The sequence below is a fragment of the Lasiosphaeria miniovina genome, assembly GCF_030549165.1.
Source record: "Lasiosphaeria miniovina strain SMH2392-1A chromosome Unknown B0T26scaffold_2, whole genome shotgun sequence".
In the NCBI taxonomy this organism is placed as follows: Eukaryota; Fungi; Ascomycota; class Sordariomycetes; order Sordariales; family Lasiosphaeriaceae; genus Lasiosphaeria; species Lasiosphaeria miniovina.
Genome location: NW_026848221.1, coordinates 2,589,637 through 2,617,239, shown reverse-complemented (window position 1 = coordinate 2,617,239; position 27,603 = coordinate 2,589,637). Strand labels below are relative to the sequence as shown.

At 54.3% G+C, this 27,603-nt stretch overlaps 9 protein-coding genes across 9 annotated transcripts; 5 read left to right on the top strand and 4 right to left on the bottom strand.

The window, feature by feature from the left end:
- Positions 1-347: 347 nt before the first annotated feature.
- On the top strand, positions 348-1,067 carry B0T26DRAFT_672151 (uncharacterized protein; the record flags this gene model as incomplete). Its single annotated transcript, XM_060439415.1, has 3 exons — positions 348-431; positions 501-838; positions 914-1,067. The coding sequence occupies 3 exons, from the start codon at positions 348-350 to the stop codon at positions 1,065-1,067; spliced, it is 576 nt and encodes a 191-aa protein (XP_060300352.1).
- Positions 1,068-1,518: 451 nt separating this feature from the next.
- B0T26DRAFT_138185 (major facilitator superfamily domain-containing protein) lies at positions 1,519-4,136 on the bottom strand. Its single transcript, XM_060433386.1, has 7 exons — positions 3,726-4,136; positions 3,078-3,571; positions 2,823-2,991; positions 2,564-2,661; positions 2,417-2,496; positions 2,091-2,347; positions 1,519-2,011 (listed from the first exon to the last, which is right to left on the bottom strand). Exons 1-7 carry the CDS (start codon positions 3,954-3,956, stop codon positions 1,709-1,711), a joined length of 1,632 nt encoding a protein of 543 aa, XP_060300351.1. The 5' UTR covers positions 3,957-4,136; the 3' UTR covers positions 1,519-1,708.
- Positions 4,137-4,855: 719 nt separating this feature from the next.
- B0T26DRAFT_799498 (uncharacterized protein) lies at positions 4,856-5,806 on the top strand (the record flags this gene model as incomplete). The annotated part of the gene is made up of 4 exons (XM_060446973.1): positions 4,856-4,869; positions 4,902-4,914; positions 5,015-5,185; positions 5,216-5,806. 4 exons carry the CDS (start codon positions 4,856-4,858, stop codon positions 5,543-5,545), a joined length of 528 nt encoding a protein of 175 aa, XP_060300350.1. The 3' UTR covers positions 5,546-5,806.
- On the bottom strand, positions 5,791-8,012 carry B0T26DRAFT_694757 (acyltransferase-domain-containing protein). The gene is made up of 4 exons (XM_060441254.1): positions 7,327-8,012; positions 7,027-7,270; positions 6,521-6,969; positions 5,791-6,455 (listed from the first exon to the last, which is right to left on the bottom strand). The coding sequence occupies exons 1-4, from the start codon at positions 7,527-7,529 to the stop codon at positions 6,077-6,079; spliced, it is 1,275 nt and encodes a 424-aa protein (XP_060300349.1). The 5' UTR covers positions 7,530-8,012; the 3' UTR covers positions 5,791-6,076.
- Positions 8,013-8,536: 524 nt separating this feature from the next.
- B0T26DRAFT_747808 (ATP-NAD kinase-domain-containing protein) lies at positions 8,537-10,036 on the top strand (the record flags this gene model as incomplete). Its single annotated transcript, XM_060444884.1, has 1 exon — positions 8,537-10,036. The coding sequence occupies one exon, from the start codon at positions 8,537-8,539 to the stop codon at positions 10,034-10,036; it is 1,500 nt and encodes a 499-aa protein (XP_060300348.1).
- Positions 10,037-13,827: 3,791 nt separating this feature from the next.
- Positions 13,828-15,224, bottom strand: B0T26DRAFT_639563 (uncharacterized protein; the record flags this gene model as incomplete). The annotated part of the gene is made up of 5 exons (XM_060437147.1): positions 13,828-14,353; positions 14,454-14,623; positions 14,688-14,761; positions 14,822-15,052; positions 15,104-15,224. 5 exons carry the CDS (start codon positions 15,222-15,224, stop codon positions 13,828-13,830), a joined length of 1,122 nt encoding a protein of 373 aa, XP_060300347.1.
- A 4,545-nt stretch (positions 15,225-19,769) lies between these two features.
- On the top strand, positions 19,770-21,940 carry B0T26DRAFT_638184 (uncharacterized protein; the record flags this gene model as incomplete). The annotated part of the gene is made up of 6 exons (XM_060437010.1): positions 19,770-20,333; positions 20,383-20,913; positions 20,961-21,027; positions 21,112-21,437; positions 21,511-21,724; positions 21,786-21,940. The coding sequence occupies 6 exons, from the start codon at positions 19,770-19,772 to the stop codon at positions 21,938-21,940; spliced, it is 1,857 nt and encodes a 618-aa protein (XP_060300346.1).
- A 1,147-nt stretch (positions 21,941-23,087) lies between these two features.
- Positions 23,088-24,109, top strand: B0T26DRAFT_138013 (uncharacterized protein). Its single transcript, XM_060433385.1, has one exon. It carries the CDS (start codon positions 23,240-23,242, stop codon positions 23,873-23,875), a length of 636 nt encoding a protein of 211 aa, XP_060300345.1. The 5' UTR covers positions 23,088-23,239; the 3' UTR covers positions 23,876-24,109.
- A 931-nt stretch (positions 24,110-25,040) lies between these two features.
- Positions 25,041-25,553, bottom strand: B0T26DRAFT_597845 (uncharacterized protein; the record flags this gene model as incomplete). The annotated part of the gene is made up of 2 exons (XM_060435660.1): positions 25,041-25,316; positions 25,509-25,553. Coding segments are annotated over 2 exons (321 nt in total), but the record flags the coding sequence as incomplete, so codon positions are not given.
- Between the last annotated feature and the right edge of the window lie 2,050 nt (positions 25,554-27,603).

The window sequence follows — 27,603 nt, the reverse complement described above, 5'->3', positions numbered from 1 at the left end:
ATCGCGAAGTACTCCGGTACGGTACCTAGCTTCCTTTTCTTCCCACTTTTCTTTCCACTTTTCTTTCCACTTTTCTTTGAACTTTCTTTCTTGGATGAATATATCCGCGAGAATCGGGTACTAACCTTACTGCTTCTTCATACGATCTCGATCTACATTGAGCCCGTCAAGACCACGCCAAAGCCAGGTCTTCTAGAATGACGCGGGTTCTCTTTTAAACTTCCATTATTATGTAGCTCTAGCCTGATTTTTACAGTTCCAGACGAACAAAATTTATGATAGAACAACACACCCTATCCCTTGTTGAATACCCACAATATTTCCTCTGTCACGAGGTCGACCGCGCCATGCTTTACACGGTTCCACGCACCGAACTCATCAAGCACCCCCAATCCATTATTCCCACCATAGAGGGCGATTACTACATCTCCGTAAAAGATCGACGACTCAAGGACGCCTACCTCGTCCACCTCTGCAGCGAGACGCAGAGGGCCGGCTAGACCACAGCTATCTTCACGCGATCCGTTTCCGAGACGCACCGCATCACTCGTCTGCTCAACACTCTCAATATCGGCACCGTGTCGCTCCAAAACGACCTTTCTCGACAGTCGCGAGTAGTTGCTTTCAATAAGCTCAATTTCAAGGAGTGCCATGCCATTGTGGCGACGGACGTCGCCGCTATCCTCTGTGATCCCATCCCTCGGGTCGACCGCATCATCCACTTTAGCCTTACATGGAGCGTGACCGCCGAGGCATACACGCGGCGATGCGTCAGCAACGCATTAGGTCTCGACGGTGATGATGATTCGAGGCATGCCATTACCTTTGTCACGCAACAGTAAGTTGAGGTACCTTTCGAGCCCTTTGCCGAATTTACCTTGGCCGGGCCGAAGTTAACATGCTTTGTCTACAGCGATGTAGAGATATACCTGCGCCTGGAGAATGCTCTTGACGTGCCCATGGCGGAATATGCTGTCGACGTGGATATGGTTATGGCCTGCAAGGGGCAGGTGGACGAAGCTGTGCGTGAGGACCCTTCGCTGAGAGACACTGGCACCAGCGCCTGACCAACTCACCTGCTGCAGACCAAGGACAGACTTCCTTGAGAAACACTGAGCGGTAATAGCGAGGACGGGGAGGAGGGCAACCTATTGAAGTAAAAGGCAGACCCGCACTCCAGGAGTGTACTGGTGCAGATTGTGGTGGAGAATGAAGCTCAAATGCCAACACAACCAGAGTGTCAAATTGCCTTCCGAAGCTTAAAGACTTTTAGGGTGGTCCTACCAACGTCCGTTTGGAGTGATGTAACAAGGCCTGATGGATATTAAAGGCACCGCACCGTCATGGTAGGCGTCTCAGAATGGTGCCCTGACAGCGCAAAGGTGATTAGCTTCAGATTGACGAGCCTCGGGATGTGACAATCGCATCCAGTTACAGGAGCATGAGACAGCGTAGACTGCTTAAAGAGGCTATTAGAGATTGAGGTTCACTAAATGACCCATTGTTATTTTGCCCCTGTTCCCCCCTTTTCTTTTCCACTTCTTCCAACAAATCATTGAATTTTTCTTTTTCAAAGGGAGAGAGCATTCCACCACATGTATGTCTTGTTACCACCATCATATCAACAGCCTAATTATTTTGATAATTCGAGAGAGATCCAAAAAAAAAAACGACAGACAAACCAAAAGCACGAAACCACTACGTAACCTTACACGGTTGTCAGACTCCTGGCTCTCGCCAGGCTACCGCCATCCGGAGAGTCAGTCTGTGGTTTGAGCGTGGCGCTAAACCGGCTCGCGGCCCGGATCTTGTCGCCGTACATGATGAAGGCAAACGGCACGAAGCCCAGCACCGCGCTGATGAGCGCCAGAAGCGTGCAGGACCAGGCAATCCCGAGCGAGCTGAGCATCTTGTCAACGCAGAGCGGGATGAGGGCGCCCGCAATGCTCCGCGTGGTTCCGCAGGCTGCGAGCGCCGACGCGGCGTAGATGTCATAGGCATCGGTGATATACTGAGAATTACCAGGTCGAGTCAGCACTTGCACATTGGTCTATCTGCACAGCTGTTGACTAGGCAGCACGGGTTCTCACGTTTATCATCGCCACAAAGATCACCTGATAAGCGAAACCATATGGGATGAGAGCCGACAGCGGCACAAACCAATGCACCGAGGCCGTCGCAGTCCAGCCGAGCCAGACCAGCGAGATAACAAATATCGGGCCGCCAACGCACGCCAGCGGGAGGCGGAGATACTCAGCTCTCTTGTCGGGGTGCTTGGCACCCAGGCGCGGGCCGATATTATCATACCAAAGAGAAAACAAGCATCCAGAAACGGTGCCGATAGCCACTGGACAGACGCGTCAGCCAGAAATTGCATCGTAAAAGCGTCACGCCACCAGAGTCCGCGAAGACTTACTGATGGAGAAAGCAACTCCCGCTATGCCAAGACTGAACTTGTAGACGCCCTGAAAAATGGTGCCGAATATCTGCACCATCCTATGTGAAGTTAGCTATATTGGGTGAGTATCGACCGAGAGTTTGAATCCACGAAAGCAGGACGTACATGTAAAACACGGCGTATGTAAATGCCATGTAAACACAAGCCAAAGCCAACAGCATCTCGCTGAAAAGCAGGCGCAAAGGCCTCGAGAGTGTTGTTTTCTGCCCAAATCAACGGTTAGCAAGCAGAATGACATGGTTAGCGATTCTCGGCACACTTGAAGCGATCGCTGACCAAACACGGGCGACTAGCAGCGGAGGCACAGAACAAAGAGCTCAGTGTGGCTTGGCTAATTAGACAGATGGATAGCCTGGCTTCTTACAAGAGATGCCCACAGACTGCCCTTCCGCACATCGCCGGCGGCGGTGAAGTTTCTCCCCTTGAACTTCTTGTTTAGCTTGGCTGCCCTTGTGCGCAGGATCTTTGTAGCAAACGTTTCAGGCAGCGCAATCACGGGAATGAAAGAAACAGACACCATAATCAGCGCGATCCTTGAGACGTTGAAGCATTAGCAAGGGAGGAAATAGCGCAATGTGCCATGAAAAGAAAACAAGACAGGAATGAAGACAATACTCGCCAGAACGTCCAGCGCCACCCCAGGGCGGGACTAACGAATCCCGTCAGCACGGGCGCAAGCAGCGGCCCTGCAAAGGTGGCGGCCGACCACGCCATGATGACCCTGCCCCTCGTGACCTCGTTGCAGAAGACGTCGGCGATGACGCCGCCGACGACGCTCAGCGGCGGCGACCCGAACGTGCCGCATAGGAAGCGGAAGAAGAGGAAGACGGCCCAGTTGCGCGCCAGCACCGCGCCCAGAGTCGCCACCCCGAACAGGGCGAACCCGCTCACCAGCACGGGCTTGCGGCCGTAGCCCTCACTCAGGGGTGCGAAGATGAGCGGCCCGAACATGAAGCCGACCAGGTACAGCGATGCCGGCAGCACCGCCTGCGGCCCGCCCGGCACGCCGAACGTGTGCTGCAGCTGCGGGAAGATGTTGGTCGTGAGAATCGACCCCATGCTGCTGTTGATGCACATGAGGATCCCCGTGAGCACTATCCGCAGCTTCTTGCCCTGTTTTCGCACGTCACATGACGGCCGGTCAGCCCTAGTCTAGAGGAAGATAGATGACAGGCATAAACTAGGCACAGAGACACGCCGCCGTGTTCCAGTCTCGAGAATGATTTGTGCGCGCAAGGGAGTTACGCTAAACACGGAGATCACCTGCCTTTGACCAGTTGTGCGGGTCGCCGGGGTCGTTGGGCTCGAAGGTGAGGATGGCGTACGTGACATTTTCAGGGGCGTCGGGGTTGCCGTCGGCGCGGACAACGGACAGGGCGATCGCTATGCCCGAGTCGCCGTCTTGCACCGAAGTGTCCTCGCTGGCACTGATACATGCATCGACACTAGCTAAGGTTTTCTCCTCTGCCCCTCGGTCCGTGGCTGTCTTTGCCGACATTGAAATGTACTCGGCTGGGTGATGGTGTGTTTCGTACTTCCGAATCAACTGCCTGCTTTGTGCTAATACGTAGGTACAGTTTTCTGGCGTCCTTCCAAAGGACAGGACAGTAACGAAGCTGAGAATGGGGAGATGATGTTCAGGAAAAGGGGCAGTGAGGGGAAGAGCTCAACAAAACCTAAAGAGGGGCTCAACTCTGGCAGGTGCCTCCAAAAATAAAGTGAAAACGGTCATAAAATGGTGTCAAGCATGTTTGCCTCGCGCTCTTTTTAAGGTTTGACGTGGCAGTTGTAACAAACGGCTCGGTTGCGCAACTCGAACTGGATCCTCCCTCCTCGTCCTCCCTAGCTCCTTCCCCGGTCAGCCGGCGGGCGCGGCCGCGCTACAGTGCCAGGAACAGAGCTTCACGGACGGCCATCGACACCGGGTGTGGTCAAAGCTAATCCGTTTTGATGATATACCCCATGGACGGAGGCTTCCGATGACGGCCCGCAACCCCTGAAGACTGGCTGCTGGTGAGCTTAGGTCAATGGCAGGGCGTCGACTAGTGGGTCCTCCAGCAACCGTCGGCTTGCTCGTCCGAGGCCAAGAGCCCATCGTCAATGTCGTATGTCAACGGAAGGGCTCAAGATGGTCAGTTGCAGCACTGGCAAGAGGTGACCCCGGTTGCCCGGTACAAGTTCTGAAAGTCGAGAAGCGCCTGCCTTGGTTGGGCACACTGCCCTGGTAGCGCAACCCGTCCGTCTAAATTCCATAACTGCATACCAGGTCCGGCGCCGATGACATCAAGGCCGCACTAGACCTGCCCCTAGGTAATTAATTACGACAACGGCCATGATTCCCACGCCTAGAAGAGGAAACCCGTGGACGCTTCAAGCCACATACTCCACCATTGCGTAATGGCATATTCCTAGTAATTAACCCGTGCCTACTGGCGACTTGTAGTTTTTGTTGCATTGTATGTATTGTACCTGCACTTGAGGTCTGAGGCTGATCCTCGTTCACTCATGTTTTAATTCCAGTTGCCATTCCCGTGCTACTCAGCTCCTGCGTGCCAGGGTTTTGCCAAATGGTTACAGTCCAAAGCAACCAAGATCCAGGAGATGGCGAGTGACTCCGCGAAACTGAACTGGCGGGGTGCTGGGGCAGCTTCAGCCAAGGCCCTGGGCCCTGCCCTGTGCAAAAAAGACTTCGCCTACTTTTCCCCCGAATTCTGGAAAAGAAAAACCGTTAAGCCCGAAAGCAAAGAACTGTCGTAGTTAAACCGGGGTGATGGATTGCAGGCTGGCCAGGCATCGAATTGGCCCTTGGGACCTTGTTTGGTGTTAGTTCAGGAATTTGCCAACGCCCGATTGGTCCCCGCGGCAACGCACGAGGTCATCTGCCCACAACGTCGATTGCGGGTATCGCAACCATGCGGGAGCTTGTTTGTCCATTACGGGGTGCCGAATGCCCCTGGCTCCGATATCGATCCGTACGTGTCGGATGCCACATGCAACTTCGTCTCCATGGTGTTCGCCCAGGGCTCGTCAGACGCTTCCGGGGAAACGCGCTGGGAACTCGTCCAATTCGGGGTCCCGCCAGCGTAACCTCATGGGTGGAAACGACATGCGCTATCGTGGTGCTCACCGAACTCCGTGTTGGAAAACTTCATAGAAGGATAGGAATGTTAAAACGCTGTCGATGAAAGGAGGGAGGTATATAAATAAGAAACCTAAACGCCACCAAGTTCCCTTCTAGAGTATCTCGTCCCAAGGCCGCCCACGCTGCAAACAAACGCCAGGCTGAGAGGTATCTTATGCAAGCAAGTCGCAGTTTCCAACAGCTCAAATGTAAAAAAAAAAAAAAAAAAACCATATTGGAATCTAGTTCCAGATGCTTCGATAACAGTTTGGGGAGCCCCTGTTCAAATCTTCCCCCCCCGACCGCTGCTCGTATCCACCAATCCCGTCCAGATCGACATAGAAAGCAAATCCAAAATACCATATCCAGCCGCCACTCGTGTTCGTCATGATCCGAATTGTCGTTTCTCATACGACTCTATATTACATCCGCCGAGATGGAAACATCAGCCGAACGGTACGGAGGGCATTGTCCAAAGTCTCCGCTTGATGCATAGCTCAGTGCAAAGCCTGGAAGAGCCGGGTCCATGTCTTTGACGCGATGTTGAAGAGAAGCCCGACCATGCCAAGCACTGCAAAGACCTGGAGAAACTCGAACCGATGCCGGGTGCGCACCTCGGTCTCGATGAACCCCTGGCGGTCCTTGGTGACGGTGTCCGAAGGGCTCGGGGGGAAGCGGCCGGTAGAGAGGTACTGCTCCATAAGAGCATCCTTCTCGTACCACCGATCCCGGAGCCATAGGTCGAACTGCTCCTGCGTCTCCAGGGGTATGTCCGCTACCCGGAACCGCCGCCAGTAAAAGTTGACCGACTTTGGCGGCTGGCCACGGAAGTAGGTACCAGAGAGAGTGAAGTAGTCCTCCCCAAACTCGCCCCGACTACCGGCGTAAACATGGTTAGTCTGCAGTCCTGCCGTACAGTGAAAAACGGGGCGTCAACTTACGGGATGCCCTCATATGCCACCGTGCAGTCGTAAACCCAATCGACGGTGCCCTTGAGCTCAGTGAGGCAAAAGTAGATACCGGTGCTTCGTGGCAGCAGAAGGTGCTCTGGATCCTTGACCCCGATCTTCTCGGCCCACTTTGCAGACTTGTTCCGCCCATTTTGGGAAGCGTTTGTGCCTTCTGGGAACAGGAGCAACCACATGGGGTTGAGATATTTCTGTCCCTCTGGCGTTGTATTTTGCATCTTGAGCTTGCTCAGGCGGTGTGCCATCCGGGGCTGGTCGACGGCCATCTTTCTGGACATGAAGATGAACCCGTAGAACATCATTCCGGCCCCCATAATAGGGATGTATTTTAGCGATTCCTTCAGGATGATGTACAGATACCCATGCATCCCTGGCGTGTTGGCGTAGCCAACCCACCACAGGTATAACCAATCTGTATATATCTGCATATATTGTAAGCTCGACTCTCACCCGCCAAGGGGAAGGCCTCCCAGACGTACCTGGTGATTCGCAATCATGATCATGCGCTCCGGAAACGTAAACTCGACCAGCCCGTCCTTTGTCTTCCGAATCTGGCCCGCGACTGAGGCATCCCCGCTGATCCGTATAGTTGTCGGTCCCCACCACTTTGTCATGGTTGTGATCGTTACTCCGAACGACTGTTTTGTAAGAGACATGTAGGCGTAGTAGAGGTCATGGTTAATCCAGTACAGCGGTGCGCCGATAAGCTGGGTGGTGTGGATTCTGGTCACGGCAACTATCAGCTAGGACGCAGAGGAACGAGAGCAGGGGTTCCATACGCAATGCAGCATGTTAAAAAGTATACTGCGAACGACAGGCCTCGGAACACCTGGGTCAGACGGCTGTTCTCTCCTTTACCGGACGGGTGGGGGTCGCGGGCGGCTGTGGTCGGGCTCTGAAGAGACGCTCCGGCGAGCACTTCGGGTGCGGGAGGGTCGACCGCCGCCTTGAGCGCCACGCGCTGACGGAGATCGGTGGACATTGTGGAGAGACGATTTGGCACGATTCGACAACGGCGATGGTTTCGGACGCGGAAGACGGGAGACGGCGATAATACTAGTGTGCACGAAATTGAAATGCTCGAGGTGAGGTAGGTGGGAGCCACGTCGACGTCGACGGAAAGGAAACGGCGGCAGAACAGGCAAGGCAGGGCAGACTTGGTCGCGTGCAGGCAGCGACGTCCAGGAACCGCAGGGCTGGCGAGGCTGGGCGGGAGTTTGCAGGGCGGCGCGATGCTTTCCTACTTGAGTGGCACAGCTGTTGGCCAGCTCATTGCTGTCTGACGGGGGCCCAGAAAAGGGCCAACAATCCGCGGACTATCCACAGTCACGATTCAAGACCCGCTTACAGATGCCAAACGTGTGCGGTTCTTGGGTGATTCGAAAAATGCAACAAGGCGGACAAGAACTTCCTCCTCGCCATCGTCACTGGCCGCAAAGAGCCATGGCGGGTGCTCTTTCTACTGCTCCCCCGCCAATGTTCTAGGCTTCAGCTCTACGGAAGCTTCGGTCCCTGAGCGGGGTACTCGTGCACCCTGGGAAGCTTAGCTCAGCCCCCTTGGGTAATCGTCACGTGGGGCCACAACGGCGGCCAGCGGCGGCGGCCGCGTGGGAAACCAATTACCTAAGCCGCCTGCGATTGGCGCCTCTCCTAGGTGGCTACCATCAGCATCGATATCGCATCGACAGCGAAAACCTACTCTAAAGATCTCTGCTAGGGGCAGCTTCCGGCAACAAGCTCTTCGAAACAGTTGCACGGTGATGTTTTCTTGAGTGTTTGGTGTGCTCTGGAAACGGCTCATAACGAGCACCCGAGGCCCAGCACTAGCTTGCCTGCGCAAAGTCGAAAGCAAGGGAGAACAACATCGTCCTTGAAGCCATTGTCGACCATGTCGGCATGCCGAGGACGAATCTTTTGGCTTGAAATTGCCATTTTTTTCCCGTCGCCCTCGCCGGAATGGCCTTGAGGTTAAGCAGCAGGGCGCGCGCCATGCCTAACTGGCACAGCAGAGGAGGAGTAGGAACGGTCGCAATTGCAGGGGCAGGACCAAGGGGAGCTCGGTGCTTCTCGGTCTCGGCGCCGCGCCGACAGATCCTCGACGTGTCGATGCTGCCCGACCGCATCGTCCCGCACTACCAGCAGACGGCGACATCGTCGCTGCTCGCGCTGCACTGGCCACAGCCGCCGCGCACGATCCTGCTCATGCCGAAGCTGCACGCACCAAAGGTGACGCTGTCGGCCATCGAGTTCGCCAAGCACGTCCACGGGAACTACCCGGGCCTGCACCTCGTCTTCGAGAGCCACGTCGCGAGGAACATCCACGAAGCCCTGCCGTTCCCCATCTACACGGCAGACCCCGGCGTCTCCACCGAGAGGTTCGCTCGAAAGATCGACCTCATCACGACCATGGGCGGGGACGGCACGATCCTGCGCGCGGCGAGCCTCTTCTCGACACACAACAGCATGCCCCCGATCCTGTCCTTTAGCATGGGCACCTTGGGGTTTCTGGGCGAATGGAAGTTCGAAGAGTATAAGCGTGCGTTCAGGGAGTGCTACATGAGCGGCTGTCCCGTCCCCGTCGAGGACCTGGTCTCTCCCCATACCCGGGCCGCCGCGGCAGCCGCCACAAATCGCCAGCCGCGGGAGTCGGGAGGTCAAGGCGACAATGGTATGGCCGTTGCGGCGCCGCCATTACCTTCTCCGTCTTGGGACAGTGTTCGAGGGAATGGGAAGTGCATGGGGCTCAACCGAACGTCCAAGATTCTGTTGAGGAACAGGCTACGCGTCGGCATATACGATAGCGAGGGCAGAAACATCAACGAGCAGCTGAACCCCACCTCGGTTTCGGAGCCCGACCTTGGCGCGCCACCGTTCTCCTCGGGCAGTGACGCTGGGGACTTGACGCCGCCACTTCGCTCGGCCGTCAGCGGTGTGGACAACGGGCGGATCCCGCCCTCTCTCCATGCCATCAACGAGATATCCATCGACCGCGGCATTCATCCCCACCTGGCAATACTCGACATCTACGTCAACGGGCATCACTTGACAGAGGCGGTTGCCGACGGCATTCTAATCAGCACCCCCACGGGATCGACGGCCTATAGTCTCAGCGCGGGTGGCTCCATCGTCCATCCATTAGTCAAGTCCATCCTAATCACGCCCATAAGCCCGCGCAGCCTGAGTTTCCGGCCGCTAGTGCTCCCGCTCCACACCAAGGTGGTTCTCCGGCTGAGCAAGAGGAACCGCGGGAGGGAGCTGCCCGTCAGCATCGACGGGAAGAGGCGGGTGGGTGTGACGATTGGCATGGAGGTCAGAGTCGAGGGGGAGAGGCTCGAGAGGACGGCAGACGGCTGGAGAGGCGGTGTTCCCTGCGTTATCCGCGCGTCATCGCGAGCGGGGGACTCTGATGGAACTGCCGAGGACGACGATTCCTGGGTGGGCGGCCTGAACGGCCTGCTCAAGTTCAACTACCCGTTGGGCGAGCATTGATACATCCAACGAGGCCAAAGGTGACCGGGAAGCCGTGTTTCCTTGACGGGCGGGTCGCCTTGGAGTGTACTGCGAGACAATGTACTATGTATGTGTGTGGTTTGTGCGTGCGGTGTGTCTGTATGTTTTGGTACGTCACCTCAGACATTGAGACAATGTGTCACTGTGTCGGCGTTTAGGTAATTAACGTAGATAGGTACTCCGTACATTACATAACGCTGGACAAGCTTGGTATCGACGAGACTCGAGCGGGTAATGGAAATTTCCACTCTTGTCATTTTGCGTTTGGGATCCGCGAGGTCCTTTCCCCGTCCCATCATGGTCGAGATTGGTTGCACACTGTGTGTGCCAAAGTGTGGGCTAGCCACCAGGAATCTCATGCACCTCCCTCCTTTCGGGAAACGCTTGCATCGGCTATCACCCCTCAGATTAAGTTCTGGTTGGTGGGCATCCGAGCAGTAAGCTCCTTTTGCAGTTGTGAATGTGATCTGTTGGCCGGATCTTGGGAGCTGCAAATGAGAGAAGCAAACTTGAGGTGCCAAGCGCCCTAGCGGCGGCCGGGCTCGGTCCCGGAGACGCAGCTATTGGGCTGGTCACTGGTGAGTTTGTAATACACACCGCTAGGTCAGAGGCGGCCTAGAAATACATAAGGTGTTTATCTCTCGTTTTTTGTCGTTTTTTCGTCCCGGTAAGAACTACTCATCGGTTGCAAAGCATGCCGCCCTGCATGTGAATGATCTCGGCATGTCCAAATCCTCGGCAACTGCAAACGTGTTCGTGCCAAGAGAAAAAAGAAAGAAAGGAAAGAAAAAAAAAAAAAAAGGGGACCCTCAGCTCTCCTTCCGCCACTTTGGAGCAAGTTAAGACGGATGAGCAATGGGCGTGTATTAATGTTAAGGGTGACCAAGGTTGACTTCACGATATTATCCGTTTGCCGCCTGATCCCCGCTTTGTCTGACACCGTATTCCCACTTGAACCCGCATGGAACTGTGGGACAGAACTTTGGAAACCCACACCTCACCCATCGCTCTTGGTTCCTCAGCACAAAAAAGCACAGACCCTACCCTACCGCTTTGGCTTCATATGTTCGTTTTTCTTTTTTTTCCCCTCTTTCTTCAGAAGCGACTCTCGCACTACATCCGCGAATTTCACTTCGGTACCTTTCTTTGCTTTTTCTCGGGTTTCACCACCTCTGTTGTGAGACCCCCTAGTCCTATTTTCCCTGGAACCGTAAGATCAGCTGTCATGTCAAATCTGGCACCACCACCACCCCACATCGAGAGGAATATCGACTATGATTGGTCGCTCGGTTGGCCTCTGCTTCAGGGCTTGAGCTAGATAGGAATCTCTCTCATAGAGAGGTGCAGACACCGACAGGCTCAGCGTGTCTGCATACTAGTCCAAGTGAAGCCGAGACAGGCGTCGAGGAGTATGACGTCCGAAATTAATTCTCATAATCCGGGACCCTAACCTCTCCCGTGAGACCGTAGCATTGATGTGGAGAGATGATGGGCGGGTAGCTGCAGCCCGAGTACCCACGAACTGGCCGAGCCGGCCGCGGGACGTGGGATCATGGAGGGAAGACTTAGGTCGGGCAGTGTGGGGGTAGTAGTACTAATAATATGTTCTCCAGATTCTTGTGATAGCTTTGCTGATGGCCAAGAGAAACCCCCAGGGGTTGTGTCTCTTTGAGCTTTTGAGTAGCTGGTTTGATTGCTCGTAATGATGCAGAATATCCAGCAAAGCATTGCTCGGAAAAGCCGGGCGGGAGACAGAGAGAGAAGAAACAAGGCACCGAAAAAAAAAACCAGCGGGAATGAGAGCGCGTGCGAGACAGACTGGAGCCCAACATCGCGGGCCTATCCTATCGCTGTTGGAACAGGATGCGTGCTTTCGAGGTGACAGAATTGCCAGTGTCTGGTGCCATCGACGAGATAAACCTCCAATTCACCGCCGACGAGGCTGGCCTTGCCTGGGTGTGACCCGTCAATCACACCAGTAAAAGTCGAATACGATCTGCCGTAAACTGGTTCATGCTTCACGCAGAGCCATAGATTGGGCTACCCCAGTCGAGATTATGCGTGAGCGTTCCATTGCATCTGAGTAAGGCGGTGCGGAAATCATCGATGTCGACATCTGATTAAAGCCTACCGGAGCTTTTGCAAAGATATTAGCGTTTGAACTTTATCGTGCATTAGTCCAGGCAGCCCTTGACAAATATTGGCCGGCGCCATGCCTTGCTCTGATGAGGATGTCAGCGACGTGGGAGGTACTTTATTGCTACCAACCCCACGGGGTCGCAGCATAGTATGCCACACCTAATTCGTTTACTTTCAGCATGGGGTGGTCTTGATGGTGGTCTTCTCCAGCTCGGCAGAATGTCAAAGGGCTGGGGCGCCGATAAAAGACGTCTGGGCCCCCTTTCAATGACGAATCGCGAGCCTAGCAGCTGATCCGATGACATATGGAATCCGCTCGAAAATCAATACCCCCCAGCCTGGTTCGGTGCCAGCGGCTTTCCTGACGCGGTTGGCGCGATATACCCTCACACTTTGGCTTGGGAGTCAGACACATCAGATGATCGTCCCCCTAGACTTTCAACAGCCGCAGCTCCCAGTACCCCTAGATACGCTTAGCCATCGACCTGGAAGAAATCGTGCCGAAATTGGCCTCTGAACCCAGAAAACTTAGAAATGAGCACTGCATTTCTTGACTTACAACCTGTTCAGGGGGTATTCCTCGAAGCCGTGGGGGGTTGTTTCAAATCCCCTAGTGCTACTGGCCAAAAGTGAGGCTAGCTACAGCAGCTCGCAATTGTCTTGTTATCTGATATGATGCAGCAACGCAACTAGGCAGACGATCTCCCACTATTTCAATGCATGCGACCACCAGAGAGAAATTCCGAATGGGTGACGGATGCGGGACACCATCTGTCAAAGACGTCTCCGGTCTCGCTCCGCAGAAAAGGAAATACCGCAGGCCGTAGCGCGCAGGTGGCTACTCAGATCCTTTAGGTTGGGGGCCAATCTCCTCTCTGCCATCATGTCGCATGTGGTTATTGGCAAAACCCTGATTCAAGATCCTCAGTAGCTGGGACACGAGTGCAGCGGAATAATCCCGCACAGGATGGGAGAGGGTGCTGGAAATGGAAACTAGTTATCTCAGAAACCGTGACATGGAGGTAATGTCTAACAAGAAAGACTTGTAGAGCAAGAGCAGGGTTCTCTGATAGCTGAGAGCCGAGCTAAAAATGGCAAAAGAGGACTCTTTCGAGCCATTCTCCGCACTGAGCCACAGGCCTGTAGGAATTTCAAACTAACTCAACGGATTTGGCTCTTGAGTACTAGGGGAGTTTTGCAATCTGGTACGTCCCAGATACACAGGAAATTTGCAGTGACAATTTGGAAAAGGCCAGTAGACAAAATAAAGGCAGCATAGAAAAGCTCGACAAGAATCAAATTGCTTATACACCCATTTGCGCATGAATAATGTCGACCCCGAAAACTGACAATCTGCCTCGTCGCTACAACCTCAAGTCTGTGTCGTGAAGAAACTTCGGGTTCCAATGATGCCGGCCAACATTGGCCGAGTCCATAACAACAAAAGGGGCGGGAGCTAGAGATCGTTATATCATCATATCGTCATATCATGAGAACTTACGAGAGAAATATTCGCGCACGGACCACTTGATGAGCTAGCCAAGAAACAAACCTAGGTATTTGTCTCCATGTCTCCCCGTTATGTCTCCCCGTTAGTGGCTAGTATAGGAAGTAAACAGGGCGGCTGGCGGCTAGGTGTTGTTACTATTCACGTCGTCGTCGTCATCGATGATAAATGCAGCTGATCCAGCAGTATACCTTGGTTGTTTGTATTTTCGAGCTGGAAAGGCCGGGTATTTTCTCTCAATATCGCCTGGGAACTCTATATCACCGAACGCAGCATCCCAGGGAGCTCGCATCGATTCCGGCAAATCCCAAGCCAGCTTCGAATTGCAAAGCCACAGGCGGACAAGATGGCGTCGAGGTCCAGTCTTATGGTCGACATAAGCGTCGCGGGCGTGGAGAAGTCCAAGGTTGTTAATAAAGACCATATCTCCAGGCTTTGTGTCGAGACGTAGACGATGTTTCGAAGCCAGTTCGGAGAGAATCGACAGTGCCTTGCGCTGGGACAATGTCAGGTCCGGGATGAACGAACCCAGCCCGGCCTCGGCAGTGACAGGATGAAGTCCCAGTCGGCCGGGATCGACGCTGACCACAACAGCACCATTGTACACCTGCAGGAGGGGTGCAAGGATATAGCGTGGCGGCGACCCAGATCTAAAATAAAGAGTGTCAGTTATACAGAGCCTCTCTTTAGGTGGTGACCAAATATGATGCAGAACCATCCGATCTTGACCGCAACGGAGGATTGACGTACATCTGAATCGGCCAATCAGATTGTTGCAGCGCCTTGAGAGATTGTGGGTATGACGACTCAAGTTCCTTGAAGATGGTCGAAGCCGATGCTACGAAGGTATCACCACCACTTTCGGCCATGGCCCTCACATGAAGGCCCAAGATGTTGACTGACATGTCCGTGTGCCAGGCCTGAACTCATTAGCAAATTTAATTCCTACCTATGGAGGTGGTTAACGAAAGATTTTGGGCTTACCAAACCAGTTGTCGTGTGGATTCCGTGTCGGAGTTCATGGGGAGTTGTCCATGTCGCTGCGTCGGTGACATGGGCTAAATCACAACTGTCAGGAAATGACGAAAACGAGCATCCGTGCTGGACATTGCCCTTACTGATCATATTCCCTCGCTTATCTTGAACTCCTCTCATGTCTGCAATGTGACTTGCAACCGCCAAGAAGATCGTAACGTTTTCTTCGGCCGTGTAACTGTTGGGGTCTAGGCCCCGGATGATGGCAAATCCAGGGCCTTGGTGGATGTCGTGGCAGGCCTGCTCCAGCTGAGCCTCGAGTGTTGGAAGGGGGAAGGTGTCGGGATTAACAGAGTCCTGATTGAGCCCGAGTTCTATAACAACCGGTGTCAGCCAAGGTTTAAACGACTTTTGGTATGACTTACTCGTGTAGGCTTCGAGGCCAGCCTCAACCTCGGCAACTCCCTTGTCGCCAATCTCAACCACATATTGGATGGGGGAGGGTAATTCCTCAGTGTCAAGAGCGGCCTTCGGTGTCCAGGCCATGGGATAAGAGTCGAGCCACGCCGTCTTTGAGGCCAGTGACACAGGTGTTCCCTGGATGAGGGCGACATTCTTGTTGTCCGTCATCTTGGCAATGTCCTAGGGGTCCTATATGTTGTTGGAGGCTGCGTATATGGCAAGAAGTATGACTATTTTGCCGGGTAGGGGGACCTGGAGAAGGCTGGAGAGACGGGATGAAAGACAATGTCGGTGCTTCGAGAGTGGACGGAACCTTCACGCTGGCGGTAGAATATCCTCGAGAACTAGGAGAGGCAGCGGGCCAAATCGATCAAGTATTCGTCGCGGTCGGCAGACATTCCTCTGGCCCGAGGTGACAAGACGAGGCTGATTGGCTTCGGCAGGCCATGTCGACGAGGGCTTTCTTTGTGCACCACTCCAATAGATGGAACCGATAGCACCTTCACCGTCAACCCACTCCCGCCCGCATCCTTCCATCCCTCCCTCCCACGAAACAACGGGGCGCTCTGACATGGAGGCGGAAGGGTTATTGTCGGCTCATGGTCCGGCATCGCAGAAACGGCATCGTGGACTTTGGCGCAACGTGGTGGCAGCGGCGGTGGTTCCGATTCGGACAGATTTCTGGTGTTGTTGAAACAGAAACAAGTTGGCGACCCCCAACCGAGTGGAAGTACAAAACAGGCGTCGCCAGAGATGGGCCAGACAGAAGACTTGGGATCGTCAATGAAGAATAATTCAATGGAGGACACAACTGTTATCGAAGGGAGAGGCTTTCTTTTTTCCCTTCTGCGTCCGGGTATGGATGTAGGGGGGCGGGCCGTAGATGGTTGATAATTACTCGACGGGAGAATTGAAGGGACGCTCCTGCCACGCCCGAGGAAGCTGACATCTCCACGAGAGCTCGCCAGCAAAGTCGAGGCCAGCACGGTGGAACCCTCTGGACGCTCTGTCTACTAGGGACCCCAGAACAGGAGTCAGGGCCCAACGGGCAAGGCCCCATTCATCATTCCACTCGCAGCTGCTTCATGAATTTGCATCCACTTTCACGCAGGGTCGAGCAATGATTTTTAGGCGTTATTGTCCAATCACGCTTGAGATTGGGCAGAGAGATCTGCCCGGTCTCCTCACGGCGGGTACCCATATTTCATCAGACCCCGAGGACGCCTGGAAAGGGGCCTGAAAGCCCCCACCACTGCCAGAGGATGTTCATCCGCCAAGTTCCCATTTGGTCTTGAGTGCCAACCGGGTTACCTAGTGCTCAGGAGATGAAGCTCGCATCCCCGTGCGGACCGCCCCGAGGAATTCTCACACCACGCATACACTAGTGGAGAGCTCGACAGGTTTGGCGGACCAGAGCCTGCTCGGAGGACCGAATGAGTTTAGTTTGTACTCAATTGGAATCAGACAGTACCAGATAGCACCGGATGAAGATACGGTACAGCACCATCCAGTTTGATGTGGCCAGTCCCAAGAGTTTTCGAGAAGGCGCTTTCAGTTCTATGATACGGAGTATCCGTACCTCCCTCCTCCCAACCTGATTCACCAAAACGTCAGCTAATAAAATGCCTTGCATGCAGTCCAAGGAGATCGCTAACAGTTTTAGCAGCAACCAGGACTAAAGTCTGTTAGCCTGTCCATCCGCCCCACTTTGGACATCACTCGCAAAAAGCCCTGTTCGTCCGCCCGTGTAGATAAAGTAAGGTACCTTGGTTAGGCGAGGACGCGATATCTCCTTAATGGGTTTGTTGCTTTGTGTAATGGTGGTTCCTCAATATTTTCTGTTCTGTTGTGTACTGGTCAACTGTTAATGTGGTGATACTGTCCAATGAGTACTTCGTAATAACAATCCGACATCGAAATAATGGTACAATATGTGTAAAGTGCACAGACCAGCAGTTACAAGACGGTATTCCATACGGTGAGCGAATGGACCCACATCCAAGCCAACAGTGCATCTGATCGCTCAACACAGTGCATCTACATACAAATATAGGAAAGGGCGAGAGTGAGCCGAATAAGGTTCTGCTGTGTATTTCACAGCTGTCAAGTGCTTGGCGCCATCCCATACACTCTATAGGGCTTCCCCCCACCGCCACCCCCCTGGTGAATGGAGGATGTTCGAGCGTTTTTTGGCTGCCACCAAACCTCAACGGGAGATACAATTCAAGCTCTGGAGCGGAATGAGGGGTGCCGACGGCCGAGTTTTCGAGTCCCCAAGGATGACCTATCCTCCCACCCCCCCCCACCCCCCCCCCCTTTCCCTTTCTCCTCCAACCCCAGGCACTTCCTCCACAAGTCCACATTGAACCTGGGAACTCCATTCCCATGTCACCCCAACTTCAACCGACATCCGAAGTCAGAACCACTTCCTGACTTGTCGATGAAACACACTTTATCGCCTGCAATCCTTGTTTTGTGTTGTGCATACCTTCCTCTTGCCTGCTACACCAACAAGAGTCGAGAGCGAGCGACCCGGCCCCCTTCAAGGTTCCTCATCTCACACGTGGGGTTCTTATTAGCCTTGCTGACGAGAGGCGGTGGTGGGTTGCGCAACTCCGGTTCTGTCCACGCTACGCCGCCGTTGTGCTCCCTGGGGCCTGGACACGACAGCTCCCATTAGAAGCGCCCAGCACACGCCGGTTTCCTTGGGGCATTCGGCCCAACGGTGGTCAGTCATCACACGTAACCGGGAATCGAGACCGGCCGTCGACGTCCGCAATCGCAATTGACTGGCTAGCACACTGCGGCCCTGCCTGCCTGCCTGTCTGCCTGCCTGTCTGCCTGCCTGCCTGCCTGCCTGCCAGCTGTCTATCCTCCCTACCTACATTACCTCTGTAGAGCGGAATAGGTACGGATATCCCACCGCCAGCCCAGAAAGAAAGCACAGGCCAGCTAGCATCTTTCAGCGCGACTTCAAGTCGCTGGTTGCTGATCGCATCCTTGCTAAGGGCGTTGCGTTGGCTTGTGTCGCCCTCGCAAGCCGCAAGTCGCTCCCGCCGCCGATTGCATCATCTTTATGTCCGCCCCGGATTCTGGGCTCAAGAACCTGGCGGGACATCTTTGACTGGGTCGCCTGTCCAAGCTCCGCCCTTCCTCATCCTGAACCCCCTCCTGAGCTGTGAGTAATTGATGGGGAAGCGACCGATGCACGGATACGTTTCTTGAGAACTGGACCAGTCCAGTGCAGCAGCTCGTGCCACTCGTCCGGCGGGTCGGCCCATTCCCATCTGGGTTTGTGCCACTGCGCCTGGTCTGCCTGCAGTGCTGCACCCTCTTCGCAGCCGTGTCTATTCGCGCTTTCTACCTCATTTGGCCCTCCCGGCTACACGAGCTCTACAGCACCCCGTGCTACCCACACTGATTGTTGGACGACCCCCCAGAGAGGGGGCTGCAAGGCTTGCTGCTTGGTTCGCTCACACTTGGCGGCGGAGTTTATTCCCTGTCTCGGGAAATCTAGAGCCACTCTCTGCGCGGGAAGGGTGCATCGTAGCCGCAGCCGTGGGTTCTTGGTGAATCGGAGTAGTTCCGCACCGGGATCGCCGCTGTCGACCCGCACAAGAGGCACGGCAAGATACAATGGATGACTGCCGTGCATATGTGAATAACCCCAGCCATCTCCCCTTCTGGTGCTTTTCTATTGCCGTTGACTTGCTGATATTTTCGGTTGGCCTTGGCGTTGTCCAACCACAGACCCGACCTTCTGTGCCACAAGGCCAGGGATTCCTGACGGATGCAGACGCTCCGATCGCAAAGAGACCTCGCAAAGAGGAGGGCCCGTATTCCGCCCAAGAGATCCGCGACCCCCTGCACGGCAGCCATCTCAACGTGCCGTCGCTGCATGTGGAGGCTGCCACATTGCGTCCGGATTCTCGCCCAGATTCTCGCTTCAGACCCGAGATTGATGCAAGTCATGAGGTGTGGCCGCAGTCGGGTCATGGCGCATTTGATCAAGCCTTGGCACGTGGCGATCGGCATCTTTGTGGCCCGTCGGACCTTGTGTCTTTTCCCCCCGGCGTCGAGCCAGTGGAGCACGGCTTGCCGTACGGGTTCATTGGAGACGTCTCCCGGCCCGATGCATGGCATTCAAGCACCGAACTCTACCGCCCGCAACCGCCGATACCTAAGCTGCTAACTCCGAGTATTCCCAATCATACACCTTTACCAATTGACAATCTTCGGGCTGACGGTGCGTGGACACCCGATCACACACACGTATATTATCACCAGGATCGCATTGGGTCTAGTCTCTCTTCGTTGACACCAGACACTGCGACTACACCTTCATCTCCGTCCTCGATCCACCGCGCCCCTAATTTTTCATTCCATACCGGTCCATTCCCGGACCAGCGGGCCAATATTTCCGACTCCTACTACAGCCAAACCTCGTGGCCACCTGCTACCGCCGGTGACTGGGCGGCGAGTCATAACTCTCACATAGAGGCGCCCCACTTCGCAGCTCTCCAACCACCAGATCCCGGCTACCGACTCATAAACCCCAGTGTCCCTTACATGTCACAACACGAATCGTTTCCAGGGGCAAGCTTTCCGTCATCGATGTCAGAGAGTAACATGACCACAGCTAGCCCAGGCCCAAAGCCACATGGAGGGCAGATTTGGGGTGGAATTGCAGAGAACCGGGAAGCAGGCCCATGGATCAAGCATGAATTTTCTGGCACCCCTGACCCAGAGCCTATACTCGCATCGGTTCCAACCGTTGAGCCCCAGAACCGCAAATATAAAATCGTTGCCGAGTCTTCCGACAAACCAGGGCCGATAATTGAGAAGCAGCGTGTTCGTATTGTCAAACACCCAAAATTTCGAGATACGTTAGAGGGCAAGAATAACCCCGCAATAAAGAAGGAGTCTTCAGATGGGCCTAGTCATGATAACGAGACTTTGCCTGCCGACAAGCCGTTAGACGACTTCCGCCAAAATCTCACTAGAAATACGGGAGCACCTGGCAACTCCCAACTCCAAGTGGGGGGAAGTTTGGCAACTGACACAACAAACACCTCAGCGGACAACTCGTGTGGGAGGAACAAGCGACGTTCATGTCAAGATGAGTTACGGAGGGACACCTTTGATGCCCGCCTTCAAGGTGCTTGCGTTAGATGTCATCAACAACGCATTCGAGTAGGAAAAGCCCAACTGTCTCGATCTCGTCGTAGGCTAATAAGAGTAGTGTGTACCCAATCCGGACGATATCAGTTTGCCCTGTTCAACTTGTCTGGCGGTCAAGCGAAATTCGAAAAAAACGATTCATGATATTGTTTGCATTCGCTTTAGGCTGCGGTTATTGGACCTATTTCGCCACGGTGGCGTACATGTCACTGAACGCTTCCTGTACACCGACATGAAGAACGTCGATATTCAAACTGGGTCACATATAACCATCTCTATGAGTCAGGGTCTTTGCAAAAAGCCGATGAAGCTCAGACTTCGAGAGTTCATTCCAAATGAAGGCGACATACTCTACCGGAAATATATTGACAACGGGGTTTGGAAAAAGCACCACACCCAACCGTTTTGGCTCAGCAACATAACCCAAACTGCAGTTGAATTCGAGGTGTACATCAAGGAAAATGCATTGGATGGGCTTCTCGAGGTTAGCAAGGATTTGGACTGGATTGTCAAAGAGACATTCACCATGATCCACAGACTGTGCTCGCACCCGGTAAGTCCACCTGAGAGCGGAAACCCGACCTCGGTGGGCGTTTGTTCTAAATCGGCTATCAACCCCAGGACGAGATTATTGCCAAGGACGAGCAGTCGAGAAACGCACAGCACGCCTTCCTGCTGCAAACTGTTCATCTCTGGTTTACGATGCGTGCGTTGCCTCTTACACCCTACCCCCCCCTTCCTAATTACATCTGGCAGTAAAATACCTGACTTCCGGTTTGTGATTCTGCAGGACACGGAACGGGTTCAGCCTGGATCGCAAGCGAAGAAAAATTGGGAATATCACCAATGCCCGAGACTAGCTCCACTGTCGTCCTCAGGGGCAAAACGCCTATCCCCCGCATGCTCGTCGCTCAGTTTGACTGCATTCGCCACGGGCACTTGTTGAAGGCAATGGCGCCGAAGTTCTTGCGTATATACGAGGCCTTAGCCTCGGAATCTAGTTCAGACTCATGGTTCACGGTCTACTTGGCGACTTTTCTAATTATTCACGAGGTGTCTTGGGCGTCATCGGATCGCCTGCGGTACGCAAGAGAGAATTCCGATGGGTTACGCCAGGTCTGACACACCCAGACCCCCTCTTAATGCCTTATCCCTTGATATATTTTCGCTAACGCTGACGACTTTTTAGGAGACCCGATATGGGCCTATAAACAGTCCACTAACTGAATACGTTGAGAGAATGCAGCACGACGGAGTCATGTTTCTGGGCCACTGGCGCTATTTCAAGCGTCTCAATGTCTGGGACGCCGACTGGGATAACCCGGACAAGACCGTTTTGGAGCAGCTACGGCCAGGCCAGTTGAAATTCATGAAGGCTACGGTCGAGCATTTGAAAAAAAGGAGTAAGTACAGTTCTCTTTTAGTTGTCAGAGCGTTATTCAAAATGCTGACCACGATGTGAAGTGGGGACGTTTCCAGAAACTCCGAGCGCCGGCTGCTGGGAGAACGAGCTCTTCTGGGTGTCTCGTTTGCTTACGCCAGTTCCGCCAGAAGACGACCTGTGGACCCCTCCAGTAATCTTTGACAGGACGAGGCCGGAAGTGGGTAGAGAACATTGAGTCGTTGCATAGCTAATGCGGTCCATTAGACATCTATGGCCAGCTTAGTTTGTTGATTAAATAACACGGATTGTGTTTTGCGCGTTCATTTAGAGCCATTGGGTGTGTTGTTTCCATTTTGTTTTAGCGTGACGAGGCATCCACCTACCATCGACTGGCTTGTCTTCACCTACGTTTTCCAATTGGCATTTCCGTTCATGTCAAGTTGGTCTTTGCACCCATGTAAGCTGATTTCGTGCGCGCATGAAATTCCTTCACTCCAACTTTCGTCCCACAATGGTCGTGGCGGTCGTGGCGATGGTGGAATTCTCTGTATTTATTGTCATATTTAGAAGAAAGGATAGACTAGCTATAGTCAGTCAGCGATACAAAAGACGCCCAGAGGACATGAGCCGCATCCAAATATTTTGATGAGTTTACACTTTCACGCACGTTACTAGTACTAGGGCAGTCCCTTAACTAAATGAGATAACCTCGTGGTTTTGATTGGTCATATTTTTGCCAGCTTAAGACTAATGCTTTGAAGCTAGTTTTTTTTACCTCGTAGTGTGTTTTGCCTGTTTCGAGCTGTGCTTGAGAAGCAATGGTTAAATCAGAACATCATTGTCATCGGCCATCCCTAAGCTCAAATTCATATTCAAGAGAAAATGAGATGTTTTAATTTGAACCTCAGCAATTGCTCAGATGACTAATTAGAATAATATGTGACTTTTTATTCGATTTCATCTGAGATCGTACCAGACGTATGAAGCAATGTAAGACACGTTGAAATGTGCTGGGTGGGTTGGCAGGGATGAGTCATCCAGCACCAATCCCCTTTGAGCTAGATGATAAGATAAGGATTTCCCCAGACCCGCCCAGACAGCTGGCGTTCCCCAGTGGGAGGGGAGCGGAGGGGGCTTTGGGTCACCAAAAGTTTTGGGACAAACAAACTGTCCTTTCGCGAAAGACGGAATTAATAAGTGCGGATACCGTTGTCTCAATTCAAACCCATAACCATACCACAAGCACTCCGAAGACACCTAGCCTATCTACACTTATCATTACGAGCTTCACTGGCGCGATTACCGCTCTAAAGAAAACGAAACATCATCCCGTGCCACGCTACACCCATCGCCACTGGTTCGCTGGTTCACCCGAGAAGGATAATACAGGCATCGCGAGTTCGGCGCCGGGCTCGAGACGACGATAGCAAACAAGCACACTTGACCACCAACCGATTGCTAGGAGGGCAACACGCCGCCGACACAGCCACCACCACCGCCACCACAAGCACCAATCCCCAACACAATAGAAGCCATGTCTGACCTGGACACATTCACGCTGCTCCATCTGCGGATTGACCCGCAGTCTAAGGCGATCGGCTCGGCAGGGGCGACAGCAGCAGGGACGACGTCGCGGACGCTAGAGGCGGAGCTGGCGGCGCTCAACGCGCTGCACCGGTCGCTGCACAGCCTAGAGGCGCCGCACGTGGTACCGCCGCCGCCGGTGCCGGTGAACCCGAAGCGTAGCGCCAACGTGACGAAGCTGCGCGAGAGCGGCAACGCCGAGTACCGCAAGCAGCGGTACGGCGAGGCCATCAAGTTCTACACGCTGGGCCTGCAGATGGCGCTGACGCGCCCCGCGTGGGAGCCGTCGCAGCTCGTGCGCGAGGAGGTGCACCAGCTGTACAGCAACCGCGCGCAGGCGCACATGCAGTTGGCCGGATGGGCAGAGGGCGCCGTCGACGCCGAGGCTAGCGTCGAGGCCAAACGCCAGGGCAACGCCAAGGCCTGGCTCCGCCGCGGCCGCTGCCTCGTCGAGATGGGCCGCCTCGAGGAGGCCCGCGACTGGGTCGGCAAGGGCCTCGAGGTCGAGGGCCAGGAGAAGGAGCTGCTGGAGCTGCTCAAGGAGGTCGAGGGCCGCATCGCCCAGGACAAGGCCAGCGGCGCCTGAGCGAGGTTGAGAGGGAAAGCAAGGGAAGAAGAGGCGACAATGAGAAAAAAAAGAGAAGGAAACATATAAAACAAGTTTAAGGGATGTCGGGGGCGAGCAAGATGTCGCCCGGTCCGGAACGGGTGAGGCGGCCCGGCTTGTTCGGAGGCGGCGATGGCAAGCCCTTTGCCTGTCTAGGATTTATGGTCTCTATTAGGTCTGTAGAAAGTACGCGAGAGGGTGGGTAGGTGATGTACAAGACGACCTGAGGGCCACATCGACCGTCGGCCAGATGGTCGTCCGTCTCTTTGTAGACCTCGCTGCCCCGTTTTGACGTGGGCGGCCGGCCAGGGATCAGCACTTTGTGCGAGGCGTTGGGTGTTGTTTTCTTTTACATATTATGGGGTTCAAAATAAGCGTGTTAATGTCTGCGTTTCTGCACCACACAACAAACACACACGGCAAGTCTCTTCTGGATAGCTCGCCTGCCTACAACGGGATAGCGTGGTGCCACACGAGAATAATGCTGCATGATGTCATCTTGGTCATAAGAAAAAAGACAAAGTAAACTCTGATACTGCTGGCTTCTGCTCGCTGCTGCTGCTCTCCTCCAAACTCTGAAATCTCGTTGCCCAAATTGTTCCCAACTCCTGCTGGGAGAGGGGGGTCGGGTTTCCAAATCATCCCACTCCGGATTGCCCAAGATCGTATATGCAAGATCCTCCATATGCGCTTGAAGATATATGTCCATATCCAGAGTGTTGTTATAGTGTCCGCCAAAACAAATAATAGTACCGTTAAGGGAAGATAGAAAACCCGTAGCGACTCCCCCAGTCATGCAAAGAAAACTCCCCCTCCTGTCTCGTTCGACTCCCAAGCTCTTCCGTGCCATAACATTCGGAGTCACAAGTTGTATCTTATAGCGATCTCCAGCTGCGGCGTTGTTGCATAGCTAGGCCGTCGCGCGTCTTTAGGCTAGTCGGCATATTATATGAAGTATTGCTCTCATCATTTCCCCGCCCCCCCCCGTACGTTGGTTGTAGGACGGTGGTGGGTGTTTCTGGAAGGCGATAGGCGGATGTATGCTCGTCCGGAGCAATCATGTCCCTGGTCTCCGGTCTTTGGATATCTTCCCTCACGCCTTCTCCTTCTCGGAAACCATGACGATGGTGGAGGAGTTGGACTTCTTCTTCTCGTTGGCGGCCGACGGCTTCCTTTTTCGCATTACGGCGTCTTGGCTGGTCATCCGCCGGTCGAGGGCGCGCTCGAGCTTGGCCCCCAGCGCCAACTTGGACATGTTGAGGATCTTCTCCTCGGTCAGCGACACCCGCTGGTCCGCAAGCGCCTTGTTCTCCATGCGGTCGAGTCCCTTCTCGATGTCCTGGATCTCGGCCTTCGCGCTGTCTGTCGTGAGGACTGTGGGCGCCATGCTGTAGGTGCTGTACCGAACTGAGGTGCGCGTCTGGTAAAGGGAAAGGAGAAGTTAGCGAAGCTCCGAGATTTGGGCTGAAGCTGAGATTGCGGTTGAAGCATTTGCTCTCGGGGAGGCAGGCTGAAGGGGCTGTGGTCGTCACTGGGTGCCCGAGCACTGCGCGTAGTGGAGCCAGGTGCATCAGGGGTTCAGGGATCATAGGTCAGTACGGCAAAAACGTACAGATGGCACCATGATAGGGCGCGAAGAGTCAACAGAGGTAGGCATCTTGGTGGGGAAAATGACGACGGCAAAGCAAGGGCTTTGTTGCTGTCTCTCTTTTTTGGTTTTGGCGGCCAGAGACAGCGATTGTCCAAGCAATGTGTTGCGACCTGAAACGCCGCAGCAGGGGAGCGGGCCAAAGAGCAAAGCGAGGGGAGCCGGCGTCGAGTCGGATGTAGACCGATTGATGTACCGAGACTCGGAAATCGCAACTCAAGTTCGCCGCGGAGTTGAGCCAGAAGTTAATGGTCGGGAATGCAGAGGTTCAAACTTTGGACGGGCTCGAAAGCTCAGATTGTCACGAAAGGAGATGAGGTGGAGAGGGAATGGATGGAAACAGGCGTGGAGCAGTGGGGAGGAAATGCAGAGGAGGCACTTCAAGTGGTGAAACGGACTGGTCAATTCTGCAGCGGGCCCTGCCATGTGGCTCTCCTGCGGCCAACCTGCTCAAAGCAGCCGAATCGCAGCGTAGCGCTGCATGTGTCCGAGAGGGCCCGCATTGGTGGGCACCGAGCAGCCCTGGGCAGGCCGTAAGCAGTGACCCCCTCCCCCAACATCCAAGGCTTCCAGTTGGTCAAACGCGACCATTTTGCCATTGGATGCTTGGATATCACGCTGGCGCCTGCCCTTTCAGGGGAGAGCACTCAGTTTGGGGCTGGGCAATACCGCCCCAGAGCCTAGACCGAATCCTTTCAAGCTCCGTCGGAATTTTGGGGTTTCTCAGGTTGCTAGCGTAGGTATCCTTGCCGAGCATCGAACGTGGAAACGCCGTGGTCTATCAGTGGGTCAGGTAAATGGCCTTTTGTCACCGCGTCACATCGCTTCGTGATGCTTGTCGTCCACACCGTATACGGCAAGATTTTCTTTTTGTTGAACTTCCCTTTCGGCCATCACCTCCGGCTGGCCTTCCGGTCACTTCAAGTGCCACGGAAACTAGGAAACGCACTGGCGGTGCTGTTATCTGTCACCCCTTCGGCCCCATCCACAAGTGCGACGGCGCAAAATAAAGTTCAGTGGCCCCAGTCTGCGCTTCATTCAAAGCGTTGTCACCAAGCCACCGAGCCACCCCAGATACCTACGGTGCAATTTTCAAGAGTCGAGGCGTCAGTGTGAGCCGGAACCTTGCATCGCCGAGCAACCCCCAATCTCTGGTAGGCCAATGTCGTCCATAGTGTGCTTGTTTATTGCTCCTCCTATTCTCTACTCCCGCTCCACGATGAATGTTCAAAGTGATGCTGTCGGGGCCTCGCCTCCCTATTTCTCGGGGGGAGCATTTCTCAAGCGCACAAGAACATGTGCGTGCCGGAAATACCACGTGCATGCTGTGCTGGGCGGGCGCAGACTCAGGTCGCTGATTGGAATTGTTGGTTGGACAAACACAGTGGACCCATGGCCCCCCACCAGTCACTGGCGTGTTGGCCTGCACTGTTTACGTAGGCCCCCAAATACTAGGTGCCTATTAAAAATATCGGAAATTTGGTCTAGGTGCGCTGTGCCTCCGCAAATATGGAAGGGAATATATTTTCCTTTTGTCCCTGCGATGGGTGCGTTCGTGTTGGTTTGCTATAACAACAAAAATGCAAGAAATGCAAGACGCGATGCGTGCCGGGCAAACTTGAACTTTCCGTCTACAGTGGTTCTTCTCCCCACAGGCTCGAGGCGGGCTCTGGAGTCTGGGCACCCCTGCAGGCAATGCGAAACACACCCCTGCCGCACGTGGCATGCGACCGACCGGGACGGGACGGTGGGGTTTTGCTGCCGTCACCTTTTTTCGGTTCAACAAAGGACGACACCATTGGAATGCACCACTACAGTGAGAGGTGCAGCTCGACGGCAGACAGACCTGAATCCTACCCTCCTGCCACTGCACGCCATTAATACACATTTGTGCCCCAATTCCGCCGTCAGTGACACGACGCACGCACAGACTGGCCACCCAATCGTGACGCTAATTTAAGGAGAGGCGAGTCGTTCTGGCTGGCTGGCTGGCTGGCTGGCTGCGGCACAGTCTAGCTGTTGGCCCGGCGCTGACGCGAACGACAAAGTTTGCATTGTT